The sequence below is a fragment of the Phycodurus eques genome, chromosome 10, assembly GCF_024500275.1.
Source record: "Phycodurus eques isolate BA_2022a chromosome 10, UOR_Pequ_1.1, whole genome shotgun sequence".
In the NCBI taxonomy this organism is placed as follows: Eukaryota; Metazoa; Chordata; class Actinopteri; order Syngnathiformes; family Syngnathidae; genus Phycodurus; species Phycodurus eques.
Window position 1 is genome coordinate 2,107,634 of NC_084534.1, and position 20,535 is coordinate 2,128,168.

Genomic DNA, 20,535 nt, shown 5'->3' on the forward strand with positions numbered 1-20,535 from the left:
TGGCACTGTTGCAGCCAAGCACAAAAGCCAAGCCACATGATTTAACAATAATCAATTATTGGTTAGCACATCCCGGCCCCGCCTGTGTGGAGTTTGCATGTTCTCCCCGTGTCTGGGTGGGTTTTCTCCTGGCACTCCGGTTCCCTCCCACATCCCAAAAACATTCGTGGTAGGTTGATTGGCGACTCTAAATTGCCTGTAGCTGTGAATGTGAGTGCGAATGGTTGTTTGTTTCTATGTGCCCTGCGATTGGCTGGCGACCGGTTCAGGGTGTACCCTGCCTCCCTTGCCCGAAGATAGCTAGGATAGGCTCCAGCAGCCCGGGACTCTAGTGATGTTGTGCGGTTAAGACATTGGATGGATGGATGGAATTCCACACAATCAGAATTGTTAACAATAAATGAATTGAGTAATTTGTTACTATGCTTTTCCTGAATGTAAACACAGTGTCAAGAAATTTATGGCGTCTTCCTGAATGTAAACACAGTGTCAAGATATTTATGGGGTCTTTACGGGTTACTAACTTTTTTGTTTGGATTTTGTATAAGGTACAATGACAATCACTTGTGTGCCTTGTAAAATTGCAAGTGTTTTGGCAAAGCTCTTTTTTTCGTGCTGAAAACAACCATTTCATGGGATGATCAATAGTCATAATTTTATTCTCGTTCATCTGTCCTATGATCTCATACCATCAAGAAAACATCAAGAAGATAAAGTGGGTACGGAAAATATTCAGACCCCCTTATATTTTTTGTTCTGAAGCCACTCCTTCGGTATTTTAGCTGTGTGCTTAGGGTCATTGTCTTTTTTGAAGGTGAACCTTCGGCCCAGTCTGAGGTTCTGAGCACTCTAGAGAAGGTTTTCGTCCAGCATATCCCTGTACTTGGCCGCATTCATCTTTCCTTCAATTGCAACCAGTTGATTGTGGAGGCCACTCTGCACTTATGAACCTTAAGTGCAGCAGAATTTTTTTTTGTAACCTTGGCCACAATTCTGTCTCTGAGCTCTTGAGGCAATTCCTTCGACCTCATGATTCTCATTTGCTCTGACATGCACTGTGACCTGTAAGGCCTTATATACACAGGTGTGTGGCTTCCCTAATCAAGTCCAATCAGTATAATCAAACACAGCTGAACTCCAATGAAGGTGTAGAACCATTTTAGGATGATCAGAAGAAATGGACAGGACCCAAGTTAAATCTATGATTGTCACAGCAAAGGGTCTGAAAACTTCTGGCTGTGTGATATTTCAGTTTTTCTTTTTTAATAAATCAGCAAATATTTAAACAATTACGTTTTTCTTTCTGTCAATATGGAGAGCTGTGTGTACATTAATGAGGACAAAAATGAACTTAAATGATTTTAACAAATGGTTTTAATATAACAAAGAGTGAACAATTTAAGGGGTCTGAAAACTTTCCTTACCCACTGTATGTTGAATCAACAGTCATTCATTCTGTGAATTTATGATGATGAAAGTTGCTTACATTTGAAATAACATTTTCTACAGGCAAAGTGTTATCTACTGCTGTTTAACTATTTTCATTAGACGCTGCAGTATGTAAAAACATTGATGACCACTAGATTACGTACCCTGCAAAATGCAATGTGATCAAATTGAAGAACTTGCCACGTGTGGGGAGTAGCAGGCGGAGACAGATGTAAAATGATGAACAGTTTATTGAGCAAAGGTTATGGAGGTGGTCCTGAATGTGTTGGTAGGCGGCGGCGTGGACAGGTGGCAGGCAGTGGACAGAACAGGCGGTTGGCGTGGTGGCAGGAATGACGTGGGTCAGGAACACAGGGGAGCACTGGGAACGAGAAGACTCAAGAGTTAACAAGGGAACGAGGAGTTGAGTGGCTTACTTGACATAAGGTGGGCCGTTGTACCGCTAGGAGAGGCTGCAATACTTTGGCGAGGATTTCCTGGAACAGGCAGGCTTAAATACCGGTGGTGATGAGGCTGATTGGAGACAAGTGCTGAAAGCAGAGAGAGGACGGGGGAGAAAGAAAGGACACAAAGAGCCCTCAAGGCCCTCGGGTGTTCCGTAGCAGGCATGAACGAAGTCTCGGGTGTCTTTGATGAGGCTGGGCCAGAAGTGCTGTTGAATCAACTGGGTAGTGGTGAACAGGGTGATTAATTTAGAGTTGTGGGCCCACTGCAAGACTTCCGAGCATGCTGAATCCAGGACGAACAGGCGGTCAGGAGGCCCGGTCTTGGGATCAGGTTGGGTCTTTCGGGCCTCCTTGACCACCTGCTCGATCTCCCACGTGGCCGCTCCAACTAAACAGGAAGCCGGAAGGATGGATTCGGGTTCTGCTTCGCTGGAGGGTGGTGAGTGAATACGGGAGAGGGCATCTGCCTTGGTGTTACGGGAACCGGGATGGAAGGAGAGACTGAAATTGAATCTGCTGAGGAATAGTGCCCAGCGTGCTTGTCGGGGGTTGAGCCATTTAGCGGTAAGGAGGTAAGCAAGTTTTTGTGGTCAGTCAAATGAGAAATGTTGTTTAGTCCCCTTCAGGCAGTGCCTCCATTCTTCCAGGGTCCATACTGTGGCCAGCAGCTCGCGGTTTCTGACATCATAATTCCTTTCTGCTGGAGATAGGTGACGGGTAAAAAAAAAAGAGGGGTGATGTTTATGGGTCGTGGGGTCCCGCTGCGAAAGGACTGCTCCAGCTCCAGAATCCGAGGAGTCAACCTCCACCACGAACTGGAGGGAAGGGTCAGGGTGGCGGAGAATGGGAGCAGTAGTGAACAGGGAATTCAGAATCAGAATCATCTTTATTTGCCAAGTATGTCCAAAACACACAAGGAATTTGTCTCCGGTAGTTGGAGCTGCTCTAGTACAACAGACATTCAATTTACAGAACACTTTGGAGACATAAAGACATTGACAAAAAACAATTGTGCAAAAAGATGCAGAGTCCTCTAGCACTGAGAGCAGTTCGAATGACTAATATTGCAATAGTCCGGTGCAATGACCATTGTGCAAAGGGCGCTGACACTTCAAGGAGTGTATGCGGTTTAAAGTGACGAGTAGTGCGATCATCTGGGACAATGTTGGTTGTGCAAATGTTACAGATACTCCTCAATCAGTGTACAAATAGAGCAGATGCTATTCTGGCATGAGTGGCCAGTATCTGCAAATAGTGCAGCATGGTGAGACAACTACAGTGAGTGCACGAGTAATACATAATTGGCCCCACAGAAATGTGACAACGAACTCAAGTCAAAAAATTGCCAGCTTGTTGTAATGGAATTATAGGTTAGGTGTTTAAGAAGTTGATCGCAAGAGGGAAGAAGCTGTTGGAATGTCTACTAGTTCTAGTTTGCATTGATCGGTAAGGCCTACCTGAGGGAAGGAGCTGGAAGAGCTGGTGACCGGGGTGCGGAGGGTCCGAGAGGATTTTGCACGCCCTTGTTTTAGTTCTGGCAGCATGCAAGTCCTCAATGGTGGGTTGGTGGGGTACCGACAATCCTTTCAGCAGTTTTGATTGTCCGTTGCAGTCGGAGTTTGTGCTTTTTTGTAGCAGCACCACACCAGACTGTGATGGAAGAACACAGGACTGATTCGATGACCACTGTGTAGAACTGTCTCAGCAGCTCCGGTGGCAGGCCGTGCTTTCTCAGAAGCCGCAGGAAGTACATCCTCTGCTGGGCCTTTTTGAGGACGGAGTTGATGTTGGTTGCCCACTTCAGGTCCTGAGAGATTGTAATTCCCAGGAACTTTAAGGTCTCGTCGGTTGACACAAGGCAGCTGGACAACGTGAGGGGCAGCTGTGGCGAAGGATGCCTCCTGAAGTCCACGATCATCTCTACAGTCTTGAGCGTGTTCAGCTCCAGGTTATGTCGGCCGCACCACAGCTCCAGCCACTCCGCTTCCTGTCGATATGCAGACTCGTCACCGTCCTTGATGAGGCCGATGACAGTGGTGTCATCTGCAAACTTCAGGAGTTTGACAGTCGGGTTCGCTGAGGTGCAGTCATTCGTGTAGGGAGAGAAGAGCAGCGGAGAGAGGATACAACCTTGGGGCGCCCCAGTGCTGCTGCTGCGTGTGGATGAGGTGGTCTCACCCACCCTCACCTGCTGTGTCCTGCCCGTCAGAAAGCTGTAATCCACTGTCAGATGGCAGGTGAGACGCTGAGCTGGAGAAGCTTGGATGAAAGGAGTTCAGGGATGATGGTGTTGAACGCTGACCTGAAGTCCACGAACAAGATCCTCGCTTAGGTCCCTGCACTGTCGAGGTGTTCTTGGATGAAGTGCAGTCCCATGTTGACTGCATCATCCTCAGACCTGTTCGCTTGGTAGGTAAACTGCAGGGGGTCCAGCAGGGGACCTGTGACACTCTTGAGGTGGTCCAGCACGAGACGTTCAAAGGACTTCATGGCCACAGATGTCAAAGCGACAGGCCTGTAGTCATTCAGACCCGAGATTGCAGGTTTCTTGGGGACTGGAATGATGGTGGAACGTTTGAAACAGGATGGAACTTCGCGCAGTTCCAGAGATCTATTGCAGATCTGAGTGAAGACTGGAGCGAGCTGGCTCCGCGCAGACTTTGAGGCAGGATGGGGACACATGGTCCGGGCCTGCCTCTTTGTTAATCTTTTGTTGTTTGAAGATGCGTCTCACATCCTGTTCATGGATGGTTCACGCAGAAGTCAGAGGTGTGATTGTGATTGTGGTCGCGGGTGCGGCCGGGTGGGTGTGTAGTGTGAGTTTATTGTATGCTTGTGAGCCTGCCGGGGTCCACTGAAAGGGGGAGCTGATGGATGTGAGACTGGTGAGGGGAATAGCAACCTTGCTGTAATTACGGATGAATCGGCGGTAGAAATTGTCGAATCCAAGGAAACGTTGCAGTTCTTTGCGGGTCGCGGGGATGGGCCAGTCGATGATGGCTTGTATTTTGGCGGGGTCCGGTTGTAGTTGTCCTTTTGCAATGATGTAGCCAAGGAAATGTACTGAGGATAGGTGGAATTCAAATTTTTCCGGTTTGACGTCTAGACTGTTCTTGAGGAGGCGCTGGAGGACTTGGCGTACCTGGATGCTGTGTTTTTCGGGGGAGAGGGAGAAGAAGAGGATGTCATCGAGGTATACAAACACGAACCGGTTGAGCATGTCATGGAGGACGTCAGCAATTAATGTTTGGAAAACAGCAGGGGCGTTGGTTAAACCGAATGGCATGACCAGATACTCGACGTGGGTCAGGAATACAGGGGAACACTGGGAACGAGGAGACACAAGAGTTAACAAGGGAACGAGGAGTTAAGTGGATTACTTGAAATTAGGTGGGCCGTGGTACCGCTCGGAGCGGCTGCAATACTTTGGCGAGGATTTCCTGGAACAAGCAGTCTTAAATACCGGTGGTGATGAGGCTGATTGGAGACAGGGAATGAAAACAGAGCGGGGTGGGGGAGAGAGAGAGGATGCAAAGAGCCCTCCAGGCTACTATAATGGAACTGCAGGGCAGTATATGACAGAACTGATCCAAAAATTAGACATGTAAAAAGATAATGCTCTGAGTCAGATCATTTTCCATCGTAGGTAGAATAAATCCAGAAATCCTGTCTGTGGTAACAATTTATTGTGTCTCTTCTTTGTGTACCATAGATACCTTTTATTAGATTAAATTTGAATTCACATGTATCGCTTTTGTGTAAATACCACTCAATGTGCCACCCATTAAAACAGGTCTTTTTTGGACAAGAAAGATTTGTATTTTTAGTTTCCTGTGTTTTTTCTTTCTTTTAATGGCGCTTTTCTCTTCTAACCAGGGATATTTGTATTTCTAGGTGAGACCATTCATGGAGGAACACAATCAGACCATCAGTCTGTTTATTTTCTCCACAACAATAGTACATTTGATGAATCCGCTCATTTCTCTTGTACCACTACACTATCAATGACTCACTTCGGGACTATACATGTATAAATGAATGAAGTAGTAAATTTATAATGGATCGTAGAGGTGACTGGTACCACTGTACATGGTGATGGTGAGTTATGGAAATGCCGAGTTTGGAATTGGAAATTGGAAATTGGAAAGTGATGCGCCTTTTCAAACATTTTCCTTTAAGGTGCCTGTGGGACACTATGCGATTGCCCGTGCTATTTTCAATGTTTGAAATGAAATACTGAAAGAAAGTTAAATATGAGTCAGCACAATCTTGTTACAATTGGGGGCGTGGAAAGTAAAATATCCAATCATATTGTAGGTGCAATATGATGGAAAGACACAACATGTGAATTGTAGCTTCAAGACCCTTTTCCATGTATGCACAGCAAACATTTCCTGAACAATCATAATCACAATGACTTCCTTCGCGAACATCTCTTGCTGCCTACTACTCTCTGTGTTCCGGGTAACACCAGAGCAGACTGTTCTGGGAAATGAAACTTCTTTTTTTGCGTTGTGTGCATCTCTCAGTGATGTGCTGGTCACAAGTGATCTGGCTCTTTGAAGTGAACAACCGATTTGTTGGTTTCTGTGGTCTTTTTTACTGTCGAAGCCGCGTGTGATTTGTCAAGATTTGTGTGAGCATGCAAACTGGGATGAGGGAGAGACAAAAGAGCACGTGAGAGCATCGCTACAGTAGTGAGCGACTACACGCAGCTAAGGTGGAAAAAAAAAATGAGCGCCATAAAGCAAAGTAAAATTTCATTCATTTTACACATAATTCGGTCATAAATTAATTGAAGCAATCATAAAACGGAGGAGCCAGTTGAGAGCCGAAAGAGCCGGCTCTTTTTAAAGGAGCAGAACCTAAGGGACCTGCTCTCGAAGATGAGCCGAAATTCCCATCACTCTGTCTCTGTCTGTGGTAACAATTTATTGTGTCTCCATAATTCATGAGGACAGCATGTAAGCTGCTAATGATGAAAGCCTTGCCAATCGGCCCGCTGTGTTTTTACTCAAGCACGCACAACCACATATGAACATACACCACATGCTTGAGTGTGTGTGATAATCCTTTCACACATCCACTTCTGCAAGGCAATGAGTGTAACATAATTATAGGCCGTGGGTGAGTCACCATACCAATCAAATCTATTGAGACTCTGAAACTCATCGCTGCTGTCCAAGGGGCCACAGGACAATTAGCGTCTCAAAACCACAAGCTTTTACAGAGACGAGGAGAACTTTTTTTCCCCCAGTCTTCATAAACACAGAGAAAGCCGGAAGTGGCACAAATTCTACCACATTTCATGATTTCTAATATGGATCAAAATATATACAGGAGCAAAGAAAAGCAGCATGGGTCATGTGGTGGAGTGGTTATCTCGCAACCCAAAAGGTTGTGGGTTTGATCCTCTGCCCCTGTGACCATGCACAAGTGTCCTTGAGCAAGATACTGTACTCCCAGTTGCTCCTGATGCTGTGTGATCAGTCGGCGAATGAGGAGACAGTGTTAAAGTGCTTTTTTAAAAATGTTCATTGACCATAGCACAGACCGTTTAATACTGTCACAACAGTAACACAGTAGCCATACAGGGTTTTCCTGACCTTTTCGCTTGTGACTGTAATTAGCCACTCTTCCTTCCGCTATTCACTGAAACCGAGCCTCCTCCATGTTTCACAGTTAGTACAGTGTTCTTTTCTATGTACACGTGACACAGGCAAAATTGTTGGTACTCTTGTATTAGCGAAAGAAAAACACAATGGTCATTGAAAAAGAGTCCAGCCACATGATCTTGACGTTTAAGGACAAAGAAATTAAGCATACAAAGAAAATAACACTGTACCTCATCTGAAAGATGGACCAAGTTCATTTGCGTTCTGGGGCTGCTTTGTTGCATCCGGGAAAAGTGTGTCGTGAATCTGGGCAGGGTATATTTGAAATCTCAGGACTATCAAGACATTTTGGGGTGTCGTGCAACCCAGTGTACGAAATCTTGGTCTCAACTGCAGGTCCTCCAACAGGATAAAGATGAACACAAACACACGCTGAAAAACAATTTAGTGGAGAAATTGCCTTTTAGACCATTCTGAGGCCTCAGAATGGGAGATTTTAGTACTTCTCCGTTTCATTGCCTCGCACCCATATGTAAGCCTTGTTTACAGGCGCAAGCTCTTGCCATGATGAGCGCTCTTTCAATCCTTTCTTGGTCTGCCGATGTGTAATCTGGGATTATCCAACCATTTGTTGTTATGTCACCACCATCATGAGGAGGGAGAAAGCACGGCCGAGCAGTCTCGTTTTACTGGATAATTCTGGCGTTTACATTCAGTATCAATGCACAATACGCTACTATTGGAGCTACAATTTATGTTACTAGTCTAGTACAGTATTTGCTGCGATAGAAATTGGATTGTTTGAATGGTGTTCTATGGAATTAAAAATAAGCGTCAAAATGAAATGCTTTAGCTGTGTAATTAATTATTGTCATTAATAATGGATTTTTTTTCCATTCAATATCATGAGCATACAGAGGGCAAGTCAACGTTATCTGCGAATGGTTTCACACTGTGACGCACACCTAATCCACCTCTGTTCTAGCTTCCATGTTGACTTGAGCAATGATTGGAAAAAAAGATAGCAGCAGATGATAGGTGTAGAGCAATGTTATCTCCTTTTTCAAATAACCAGATGGCACCTGTAGGGACTTCGTAACTGTTTTTTTCTTCACCCGAACAGATGATGATTTTGATCACAGAAATGCAAATATAATATTACTATGTATAACTGAAATGATCTGTGCCGTGATATAGAAATTTAAATTTTGTGTAACTTGAGGCCAGGTAAGTAATCCTCTTAAATCAGACGCAGAAGATGAGAATCTTATCAACTCTATTATCCTTTGGCAGGAAGCTTAACTATTAGTGTATTATGCCGCGCAGCAACTATTTTTGTCAGGTGCGCAGCAAGCTACGCAGAGGTGCGTGTCAACCAGGACAGCACCACAACATCCAGAGCCTTTAGGAATCCACCCCCGGGGCCTTGCCACCGAGGAGCTTTTTAACCACCCCGGTGACCTCAACTCCAGAGGTAGGAGAGCCCGCCTCAGAGAACCCAGACTCTGCTTCCTCATGGGAAGGCGTGTCGGTGGAATTGAGGAGGTCTTTGAAGTATTCTCCCTACCGACTCACAACATCCCGAGTCGAGGTCAGCAGCGCCCCAGCCCCACTATACACAGTGTTGGTGGTGCACTGCTTTCCTCTCATGAGACGTCAGAAGAATTTCCTCGAAGCCGTCCAGAAGTCTTTCGCCTCCTTCCATACCCGAGTTTTTGCTTCAGCGACCACTAAAGCTGCATTCCGCTTGACCAGCTGGTACCCATCAGCTGCCTCAGGAGTCACACAGGCAAAAAGGCCCGATAGGACTCCTTCTTCAGCTTGACGGTATCTTTCACCGTTGGTGTCCAACAACGGGTTCGGGGATTGGCGCCACGACAGTCACCAACCACCTTACGGCCACAGCTTCGGTCGGCCGCTTCAGCAATGGAGGCGCGGAACATGGTCCACTCGGATTCGATGTCCCCCGCCACCCCCGGAACATGAGCAAAGTTCTGACGGAGATGGGAGTTGAAACTCCTTCTGACAGGGGATTCTGCCAGATGTTCCCAGCAGACCCTCACAATACCTTTGGGCCTGCCACGTCGGACCGGCATCTTCCCCCACCATCGGAGCCAACTCACCACCAGGTGGTGATCAGTTGACAGCTCCGCCCCTCTCTTCACCCGAGTGTCCAAGACATGCGGCCGGAAATCCGATGACACGACCACAAAGTTGATCATCGAACTGCAACCTAGGGTGTCCTGGTGCCAAGTGCACATGTGGAAACCCTTATGCTGGAACATGGTGTTCGTCACGGACAATACGTGATGAGGACAGAAGTCCAATAACAGAACACCGCTCGGGTTCTGATCAGGGGGCCGTTCCGCCCAATCACGCCCTTCCAGGTCTCACTTTCATTGCCCACGTGAGCATTGAAGTCCCCCAGCAGAACGATGGAGACCCCAGCGGGAGCGCTCTCCAGCACCCCCTCCAAGGACTACAAAAAGAGTGGGTACTCTGAACTGCTGTTTGGTGCATAGGCACAAACAACAGTCAGGACCCGTTCCCTCACCCGAAGGCGGAGGGAGGCTACCCTCTCATCCACCGTGGTGAACCCCAATGTACAGGGGGGCAATAAGTATACCCACACCTGCTCGGCACTTCTCACCGTGGGCAACTCCAGAGTGGAAAAGAGTCCAACCCTTCTCGAGTGGATTGGTACCACAGCCCAAGCTGTGTGTGGAGGCGAGTCCGACTATATCTAGTCGGAACTTGTCGACCTCACACACCTACTCGGGCTCCTACTCTGCCAGAGAGGGACATTCCACGTCCCTAGAGCCAGCTTCTGTCGCCGGAGATCGGATCGCCAAGGTCCCTGCCTTCGGCCACCGCCCAGCTCGCACTGCACCCGACCCCTATGGCCCCTCCCACAGGTGGTGAGCCCACGGGAAGGGGGACCCACATTACCCTTTCGGGCTGTGCCCGGCCGCCAGGCACTCGCGTTCGAGCCCCAGTTCCAGGCCTGGCTCCAGAGGGGGGCCCCGGTGAACCACGTTCCGGGCAAGGGAAAACCAAGTCCATCGTTTGTCGTATACATTATCGTATATATATATATATATATATATATATATATATATATATATATATATATATATATACACACAACTTTATGAGACAACTTGTATATATATATATATACACAACTTCATTGGAATTGGGGTTGTCGTACTCCATAATTGCTGCTACTCTGCCCAGATTGGAAATAAATGTGTACCTCCTCGCCGCTTCATCTTTAATTTATATCATATTTATAAAATTTGGCGTGTTTTCCCCACCTTTCACTGCAGAGCCGCATATCCTCTCTGGAGTGCCAGTTCAGACAGAGCGTCATATTATAGCAGATGCCTCTTAACATGGGCTACTTGAGTGGAACGTGAGATTCAGAAAATATTTCATAGCTCCTGAATGGCCCAGAGGAAGTTTCTTGAGGCAACAAAATGAGGACAAGCAGCCAAGTGTTAAAATATTCAGTTCAGGAAGCATTTGACACAAATTAATAAAAAATAATACAACAGAAGGATGTAAATCAAAAATTCACTTGAGGGATTATATAGACAGTACTAGTGATTACATCATTTATGGTTTACTAATTAAAATGAAACAGAGAGATAGACTTTACAACAGTTATCAGTTTTTTATTGGAATTGTCATGAATTACTTCGTGTCTGTAAGAGTTAATCGCAATGTCGTTGGCTGCAGCACTCCCGCGACCCCAGTGAGGAGAAGCGGCTCAGAAAATGGATGGATGGAAGATGAGCCTTTTTATTATTTTTGGTCAGCAGCGGCGGATTTCGTCTTGGAACTCTGCCGTGGATGCCATTTTTGTCCAGTCTGTTCCTTATTGTTGTATCATGAACACTGACCTTAACTGAAGCAAGGGAGGCTTGCAGCGCTTTAGAAGTTGTCCTGAGTTCCTTTGTGGCCTCCGGGATGAGTCATTGCTGCTATTGGGGTCCCGACAATTTTTGTCCTTTTTTTTGTGGCAACCCCAAATCAGACTGTGATGGAATAAGACAGGACTGATTCGATGACTGCTGTGTAGAACTGCCTCAACAGCTCCTGTGGTAGGCCATTCTTCCTCAGAAGCCGCAGGAAGTACATCCTCTGCTGGGCCTTTTTGAGGATGGAGTTGATATTGGTCTCCCACTTCAGAGACTGTTATTCCTAGGAACTTGAAGGTCTTGATGGTTGACACAGGGCAGTTGGACAGCGTAAGGGGCACCTGTGGTGAAGGATGCTTCCTGAAGTCCACGATCATCTCTAAAGTCTTGAGCGTGTTCAGCTCCAGGTTGTGTCGGCCGCACTTCCAGTCAATATGCAGACTCATCACCATCTTTGATGAGGCCGATGACTGTGTCTTCTGCAAACTTCAGGAGTTTGACAGCTGGGTGCGTTGAAGTGCAGTTGTTTGTGTGGAGAGAGAAGAGCAGCAGAGAGGGGAAATATCCTTGGCGCGTCCCGGTGGTGATGGTGCGTGTGGATGAGGTGGTGTCCCCCATCTTTACCTGTTGTGAACTGCTCGTCAGGAAGCTGTGAATCCACCGGCAGATGGCAGGCGAGACGCTGAGCTGGAGAAGGTTGGAGGAGAGGAGTTTGGGAATGAGGGTGTTGAGCGCAGAGCTGAAGTTCACAAACAGGATCCTTGTGTAGGTACATGCGCTGTCAAGGTGTTCTACGATGAAGTGCAGTGTGTTGACTGCATCATCCACATATCTGTTTGCTCGGTAGACAAACTGCAGGGGGTCGAGCAGAGGTCCTGTGATGCTATTGAGGTGGTCCAGCACGAGGCATTCAAAAGAGTTCATGACCACAGATGTCAGGGTGACAGGCCTTTAGTCATTCAGACCCAAGATTGCAGGTTTCTTAGGGACTGCGATGATGGTGAAGCGTTTGAAACGGGATGGTATTTCAAACAGTTGCAGAGAACTATTGAAGAACTGTGTGAAGACTTTGAGGCAGGATGGAGACACAAGGTTTTGCCCTGCCGCTTTGTTGATCTTTTGTAGTTTGAAGATACATCTCACATCCTGTTGATGGATGGTCAATGCAGAAGTCAGAGGTGCAATGGTGGTGGGCGGTGCGGTTGAGTGGGTGTGGGATGTGAAAGTATCCTTTAAAAATCGTCAGTCGAAGGTGTTCAAGTCGTCAGCTCGTTGCTTGTAGTTGGTTAGCGATTTTAATCCTCCCCAGACTCACTGATTATTAGCAGTAAACTGTTTTTACAGCTTCTCTGCAGAAATTGTCTTTGCAATGTTAATTGCTCTTGTCAGCTGGTTTCTAGCGTGACTGTACACTGTACACTATCCCCACTTCGATAGGGGTCCATTTTAGTCCGGCGAAGTTGCTGAAGTTTGGCAGTGAACCACGGCTTGTTGTTATTGAACATGCGAAATGTCTTTGTTGGTAGACACACATCTTCACAGAAACTGATATAGGATGTGACACTGTCCGATATTCATCCAGGCGGTTTATTACTTTTTCACACAGGGGCAGGTACCTTTGAAGTGTTTTTTCCTTAACAAATGAAATCACGCTTTAAAAACAGCATTTTAAGTTCACTTGGTTTTCTATGTGTTTAATATTTACTTCTGTTTGATGATCTTAAACATTAAAGTGTGGAATCTATGCTAAAATTTAAGAATTTGAGAAGGGGGTCAATACTTTTTCACGGCACTGTACATTGCACTTTTTCAACCTCTTTTTTTAGCCTCTTTGAAGGCAGCATGATGAGTCACTGTTCACCTCACAACCGAATATCACCCCACACACACTTCGACAAAATTCATGACAGTTTTACGACGCACGTTCAGAAATAGGGATCTTATAAAAAGATTTACGTGGTTGCGAGTATAAAGAAGCCTCAGCGTCGCGCCATCGGATAGAAACATTTTCTGTTCTCGATTGTTGACGTGGTGACGAAAAGAAGCTCCTTCAATGGGAGAGTGATTTCTGACTGCTATTTCTGGCGGACTTGTACTATAAACGGCAAGGGGAAAATGGAGGACGCTCTAATATATGCAGTTTCTCTTGTCCCGAAATCTCTGCTTCGCCTGAAATATACCTCAAAGCGGTCTTGGTAAAATTGTAGCTCACGAACAAACCTGAACTCTCCCAGGTTCCGACAAGCCATTACAATGGGATGAACCCATACACTTTGTTTCTGCAGCTCGTTTCCTCTTCCTCCTCCTCCTTAAAATGAGCAACGCCAGGACTTTTTTTGTGTGTGAAAAAGACAGCGACCTCTTGCCGAGGTGCGGTCTTCTTCTTCAGTGGCAAAACATTCTGTTTACTTTCTGGTTGGCTGCTCTGTCAGCACTTCCAAATATGGGATGGCCGCACCCCCGTTGCCGTCGATGTTGCGCTTTGACGCCAGGGCATTTCACACTTAGCAAGTGCTGTGTGAAAAGGCTTTAACCCTGCTATGTTGAGTTTATCACATAATATTTAAAATACCATAGTGTATGTGCTTCAGTGCAAAATGCTTCATTTAATGTTTTTGAGATCACTGAGGTCTATCAAATCAAATTCTTAAACACCATACTGTATGCAACAATAAAGAGGTAGTGCACTGTATGTGATGCTGATCACAGTATGAGTGTGAAATGCACTATAAGCCAAGCCTGTATGTGTGGAGCAGAGTGTCATAGAAAGCTGCTGTTCCCCTTTTGAATGTATTTAATCAAAATGAATGAATCATTGTTCGATGAAATAAGATTCACATATAGCACACAGTATAGAAATCTGTTTATATATATATATATATATATATATATATATATATATATATATATATATATATATATATACACATACACACACAACCCCAATTGTAATGAAGTTGGGACATTGTGTTAAACAAATAAAAACAGAATGCAATGATTTGCAAATCATGTTCGACCTATATTTAATTGAATACACTACAAAAACAAGATATTTGATGTTCAAACTGATAAACGTTATTGTTTTTAGCAAATAATCAACTTAAAATTTTATGCCTGTAACATGTTCCAAAAAAGCTGGGACAGGGTCACATTTACCACTGTGTTACATCACCTTTTCTTTTAACAACATTCAATAAACGTTTGGGAACTGAGGGCACTAATTGTTGAAGCTTTGTAGGTGAAATTCTTTCCCATTCTTGCTTGATGTATAGCTTCAGCTGTTCAACAGTCTGGGGTTTCCATTGTCATATTTTACGCTTCCACACATTTTCAATGGGAGACAGGTCTGGACTGCAGGCAGGCCAGTCTAGTACCCACACTTTTACTACGAAGCCACGCTGTTGTAACACGTGCAGAATGTGGTTTGGCATTGTCTTGCTGAAATAAGCAGGGGCGTCCATGCAAAAGACGTTTCTGGGATGGCAGCATATGTTTCTCCAAAACCTGTATGTACCTTTCAGCATTAATGGTGCCTTGATAGATGTGTACGTTACCCATGCCATTGGCACTAACACAGCCCCATACCATCACAGATGCTGGCTTTTGAACTTTGCGTCCATAACAGTCCGGATGGTTCTTTCCCTCTTTGGTCCAGAGGACACGACGTCAACAATTTCCAAAATCTGGACCACAGAACACTTTTCCACTTTGCATCAGTCCATCTTAGATGAGCTCGGGCCCAGAGAAGCCGGCAGCGTTTCTGGGTGTTGTTGATAAATGGCTTTTGCTTTGCATAGTAGAGTTTCAAGTTGCACTTGATGTAGCGCCGAACTGTATTTACTGACATTGGTTTTCTGAAGTGTTCCTGAGCCCATATGGTGATATCCTTTACACATTGATGTCGGTTTTTGATGCAGTGCCGCCTTAGGGATCGAAGGTTATGGGCATTCAATGTTGGTTTTCGGCCTTGCCGCTTACATGCAGTGATTTCTCCACATTCTCTGAACCTTTTGATGATATTAAGGACCATAGAAGATGAAATCCCTAATTTCCTTGCAATTGTACGTTGAGGAACATTGTCCTAAAACAGTTCGATTATTTCTTTCACACACAATTAGCCTGTTCACCTGTGTGATGTTCCAAACAGGTGTTTGATGAGCATTCCTCAACTTTCTCAGTCTTTTTTTCCAGCTGTCTCAGCTTTTTTGGAACGTGTTCATTCTAAGTTAATGATTATTTGCTAAAAACAATAAAGTTTATCAGTTTGAAACATTAAATATCTTGTCTTTATAGTGTAGTCACTTAAATATAGGTTGAACATGATTTGCAAATCATTGTATTCTGTTTCACACAACGCCCAACTTCATTGGAATTGGGGTTGTATTAGATTTTGTGTGTATGAGTGATACAACTCAAATTAAAAAAAAAAAACAATAAATGAAAACAGAAAATATCACACGCCATAATCGCTCTCACTCTGTTTTACATGGAGATGCTGGTGATTTGGGAAAATGGCTGTTTCTGGCACGCTCCATGATCACCCAAGGTAACTTCTGTAAGCAATTGTCTGCTACTAAGCAGTTTATGTGGTTGTGTTTGTGCTAACTAGAGTCTTGAAACTACAAACACAAATAATCTAACATATTTTAAATTGTAAATGGACTGCATTTTATAGCGCTTTATCTTCTGTCACGATTCGATTTTCACTGGACCCAGAAGCAAGTGGAGGGTGAGAGGTTTGTGGTCAAAGGTTTATTGAAGAGGATAGGGAGATGGATCCTTGAGGCGTACTGGCGGGTTGTCGAGACAGGGAATGTGCGGCAGGCGGGGGCGTGAATAGGAGGATGGAAGAGGTCAACACGGCGGGGAGCACGGAAGGAGCACTGAGGACAAGGAAAAACGCACGTTCTACCTCCTGAGCCACCGCCACACATATACAAATACCAGCATACATGCACTTCCACTGTGTGCACTGGTCAAAACAACTACAATAAACACAAAAGTGAATTTTCACCACTGTACTGATTTATATCCTAACCTCACTTTAACAATATATGTATGGATTAAGAGTGGAAGACAGATGGGTCTGTAGCTGTGAACTTTGACCCCCATTAAGGAAGCTGTAATCACATACTACTTCCTCTGTAGCAGTGGCCATGGTAACAGTTACCAGGGCTCCGGACGGCAATCGGCCAGTGTGTGGAGTCTCTAAGCAGGAAGTCTTATCTGTGATTTTCCAGTAGAATAATACCGTCTCAGTTTAGGAAGCCTAACTCAATGAAACATATAACGTGTTCATATTTAATTAAATCCCACTCACACAGTGAGTGGAATATCTACGGCAAATAGACCCACCTTATCGGTTGTGATGTTCAAATCAGTATTGATGGAGTCTGCTTTTTGATTGTGAGATATTATAATATTCTTCTCATCTTTGTTTTTATGTTTTTTTTTTTTTTTTTATTAGATCAGTAAGCAGCAGCTGCAGACAGTCAAAGAGCGTTTTGAGGCATTCCTCAATGGCGAAACACAGATTGTAGCCGATGAGGCCTTCATCAATGCTGTCCAGAGCTACTATGAGGTGAGTATCGAAAGAAAACTGATGCCAACACCAATTTGGAAAGTTTCACCGTTGTTCTCAGGCTTTTGTGAACTTGATCAAGCTTATTTTAATATTCTGGTTCTCTTTAAAGGGTGAGTATGTAAAGTTTTCAAAATGCAAGCAAGATTTGAATCTAATCTTATTTCAGTCCCCACAAATAGAGTGAGACATGCCAGATATTGGTGAAGGCAGAAATAGAAAGATGGAAAACAGCCAGACACAGCGACAGAGACAAAGGGTCAGAATTCACTTGACAGTATTGGCTGTCTAGCAATCTATCAACTTTATTTATTTTTGTTATTATCGTTATTGGACACTTTCAGTGTCTCCCTCTCAGATCCAGTCAGAATAAAAAATATTCACCCCCGTCATGTCCAGACTGCAAGTCGATCATGCTTACGCGAAACTGTCACTGACGGGTTTGAATGCCCCCTCATTCTGTGTGTGCAATGTATGTCTTACACAAAACAAATAAAGAAGGTTGATGAAAACCACAACCAGAGTCTGTCTGCACTCGTTCCTGCAGTGGAGAGAAAGAGGGAATTAGCTCTCAAATACAAGCGCAGATGAAGACTTTAACCCTCGCATAGCAGCTAGACCTTAGTCTGGAGCCTCAAGCAGGGTCAGCTAACAACAGGCTAAAAGTGCTGGTAGAAATTAAACATGTTTGATGTTCTTTTATTTATGTTAACCCTGCAAATGCCACCCCTAAAATTAAGTCTATACAAAGGCTATTATGTTGGAAATTCCTCTTTTGTAGAATAATTAAGGAAACAATCTTGTTTTTTTTTTTTTAAATACAAAGACCTATGTACATCATATAAACAAAAAGAGACACAGAAGAGGGACAGAGAAGAGGGAGAGGAGAGCAAAGGGGAGATGGCTGGCTGTCCTCATGCTCTTTGCAAGCCCCCACACTCTCTCTGAACCCCAACTCGAATAAAAACAGATTATAAGGAAGGCCCTTCAGTCAGATTCAGTACATTTCCATTATAAGGACATTCCCACCAGCTACCAAGCCAGCTGTTGTAGCCTGCTTGGGAATTTCCTTGGCTAAAACAAACAATGGCTTGCTGCTTTTAGCAAGGCTAGACCTCTCAGAGAAGTTACACCAGAGTTATGGAACAATAAAAGAATCCATTATAAAGAAATGGCATTAAACCTTATGAATGTAAATATCAGTAGTTTTGCCAACTCACTATGTTGAGTTTATCACATAATATTGCAAATAAAATATGTGCTTCAGTGCAAAATGCTTCATTTATTGTTATTGTGATCGTCTGCCTCATTTCTGAGGTAGTGAATAAAATGTTCCATGTTCTACCCATGCTTGCATGGGATTTCCCCAGCTAGACCTCAGCTATCTAAGACATATTGACACATATTCTAGCTTTTACTACTAGCAGAGCTCTGAAAAAATAGTAATCATGTATGTACCAAGATACATTTTTGTATGTATCGAACATATGATGGATTCATCACCAAAAATACTCCCGTCTATTTGTTACTCCAGGTGTTCCTGAAAAGTGACCGAGTGTCTCGAATGGTCCAGAGTGGTGGTTGCTCAGCCAGTGACTCTCGAGAAGTTTTTAAAAAGCACATTGAGAAGCGTGTGCGCAGTTTACCAGAAATTGATGGGTTGAGTAAAGAGACCGTGCTCAGCTCTTGGATCGCTAAGTTTGACACGATCTACCGTGGTGAGGAGGACCCAAGGAAACACCAACAGAGAATGACTGCCAGCGCTGCCTCCGAACTGATCCTCAGCAAAGACCAACTATATGAGATGTTTCAACAGATTTTAGGTATCAAGAAGTTTGAGCACCAGCTCCTATATAATGCCTGCCAGGTAAGTCTGCTTTCGCCACGCATTAAGCAAATACACAGCTTGCATAGCAATTAGATCCATCAACTGATACATATTCAAAGGTATCCTGTTCAGAGTTAAGGTCTGGTACATGCACAAAGATAATCGGCCTGTTTTTGTCTTATTTTCCCTCTTCCCGCCAGATAATCTTATGTTTAATAAGATTGTACATTGATATAATATTGTGGTCTAAGGTATGTTAAGAGTGAATTTGTTGCAATAAAAGGAAATGGTTCGGGCCGACAATCTTAAATATTAAACGGGCTCAATATTTACGACAAAAATCTTTTTGTGTGGGGAAACCCGCCGACTCCTGAGTCATGACTGAATTGTGACCATCCATCCATCCATCCATCCATCCATTTTCTTCTGCTTATTCAAGGTTGGGTCATGGGGGCAGCAACTTAAAGCAGGGAAGGCCAGACTTCCCTATCCCCAGCCACTTCGTCCAGCTCTTCCGGGGGGGATTCCGAGGGGTTCCCAGGCCAGCGGGAGCGATAATCTCTCCAGCGTGTCCTGGGTCATCCCCAGGGCCTCCTCCCGGTGTGACGTAACCAGATCACCTCACCAGGGAGGTGTTCAGGAGGCATCCTAACCAGATGCCCGAGCCACCTCATCTGACTCCTCCCAGTAGAAAGGAGCGTGCCTTGCCTCTGTACCCTTCCGAAATGACCAAGCTTCTCACCCTATCTCTAAGGGAGAGCCCGGACTTCTCTGCGGAGGAAACTTGTATTCCACTTGTATCTGCCATCATGTTATTTCGGTCACAACCCACTGCTCGTGAACACAAGTGAGTGTAGGAACGTAGATTGATTGGTAAATTGAGAGCTTTACCACGACAGACCAATACAGAGTCCGCGTCACTGCAGACGCTGCACCAATCTGCCTGTCGAGCTCCCGCTCCATTTTCCCCTCACTCATGAACAAGACCCCGAGATAGTTGAACTCTTCCACTTGGGCCAGGATATCTTTCTCAACCCGGAGAGGGCACTCCACCCTTTTCTGACTGAGGGCCATGGGCTCAGATTTGGAGGTGCTGATTTTTATCCCAGCCACTTCACACTCAGTTGTGAACTGCTCCAGAGTTGAAGATCACGGCTTGATGAAGCCATCACAACTACATCATCTGCAAAAAGCAGATATAAAACTGATGTCACCAAACCGGATGCCTTGAACGCCTTGGCTCCGTCTAGAAATTCTGTCCATGAAGGTAATGAACACAATCGGTGACAAAGGGCAGCCTTGTCGTAGTCCAACTCTAACTGGAAACACATTCGACTTACTGGTGGCAATGTGGACCAAATTGGTCGTACAGGGACCAAACAGCCCGTAACAGGTGCTCTGGTACCCCATAATTCTGAAGCACCCTCCACAGGACTCCCCGAAGGACATGGTCCTAACTCCTTTGCCAAGTCCACAAAGTAGATTTAAATTGGTTGGACACACTCCCATGCACCCTCCAGAACCCTGCTGAGGTTGTAGAGCAGCACTGTTCCATGGCCAGGACAAAAACCACACTGCTCCTCCTGAATCTGAGATTCGACCTTCTGATGGATCCTCCTCTCCACCACCCCTGAATAGACCTTACCAAGGAGGCTGAGGAGTGTGATGCCCCTTTAGTTGGAACCTCCGGTCC

General features: G+C 45.0%; 1 protein-coding gene across 15 annotated transcripts in view; it reads left to right on the forward strand.

Moving 5' to 3' along the window:
- Positions 1-20,535, forward strand: part of cadpsa (Ca2+-dependent activator protein for secretion a) — a 215,140-nt gene that overhangs the window by 4,512 nt on the left and 190,093 nt on the right. For all 15 annotated transcript variants that reach the window (XR_009769288.1, XR_009769289.1, XM_061687059.1 and 12 more), the window contains exons 2-3: positions 16,901-17,014; positions 18,549-18,881. Coding sequence is in view for 13 of the 15 variants with exons in the window: in XM_061687059.1 (XP_061543043.1) it covers positions 16,901-17,014; positions 18,549-18,881 (447 nt within the window). In the remaining 2 variants the exon portion in view is untranslated. The remainder of the gene's footprint in view (positions 1-16,900; positions 17,015-18,548; positions 18,882-20,535) is intronic.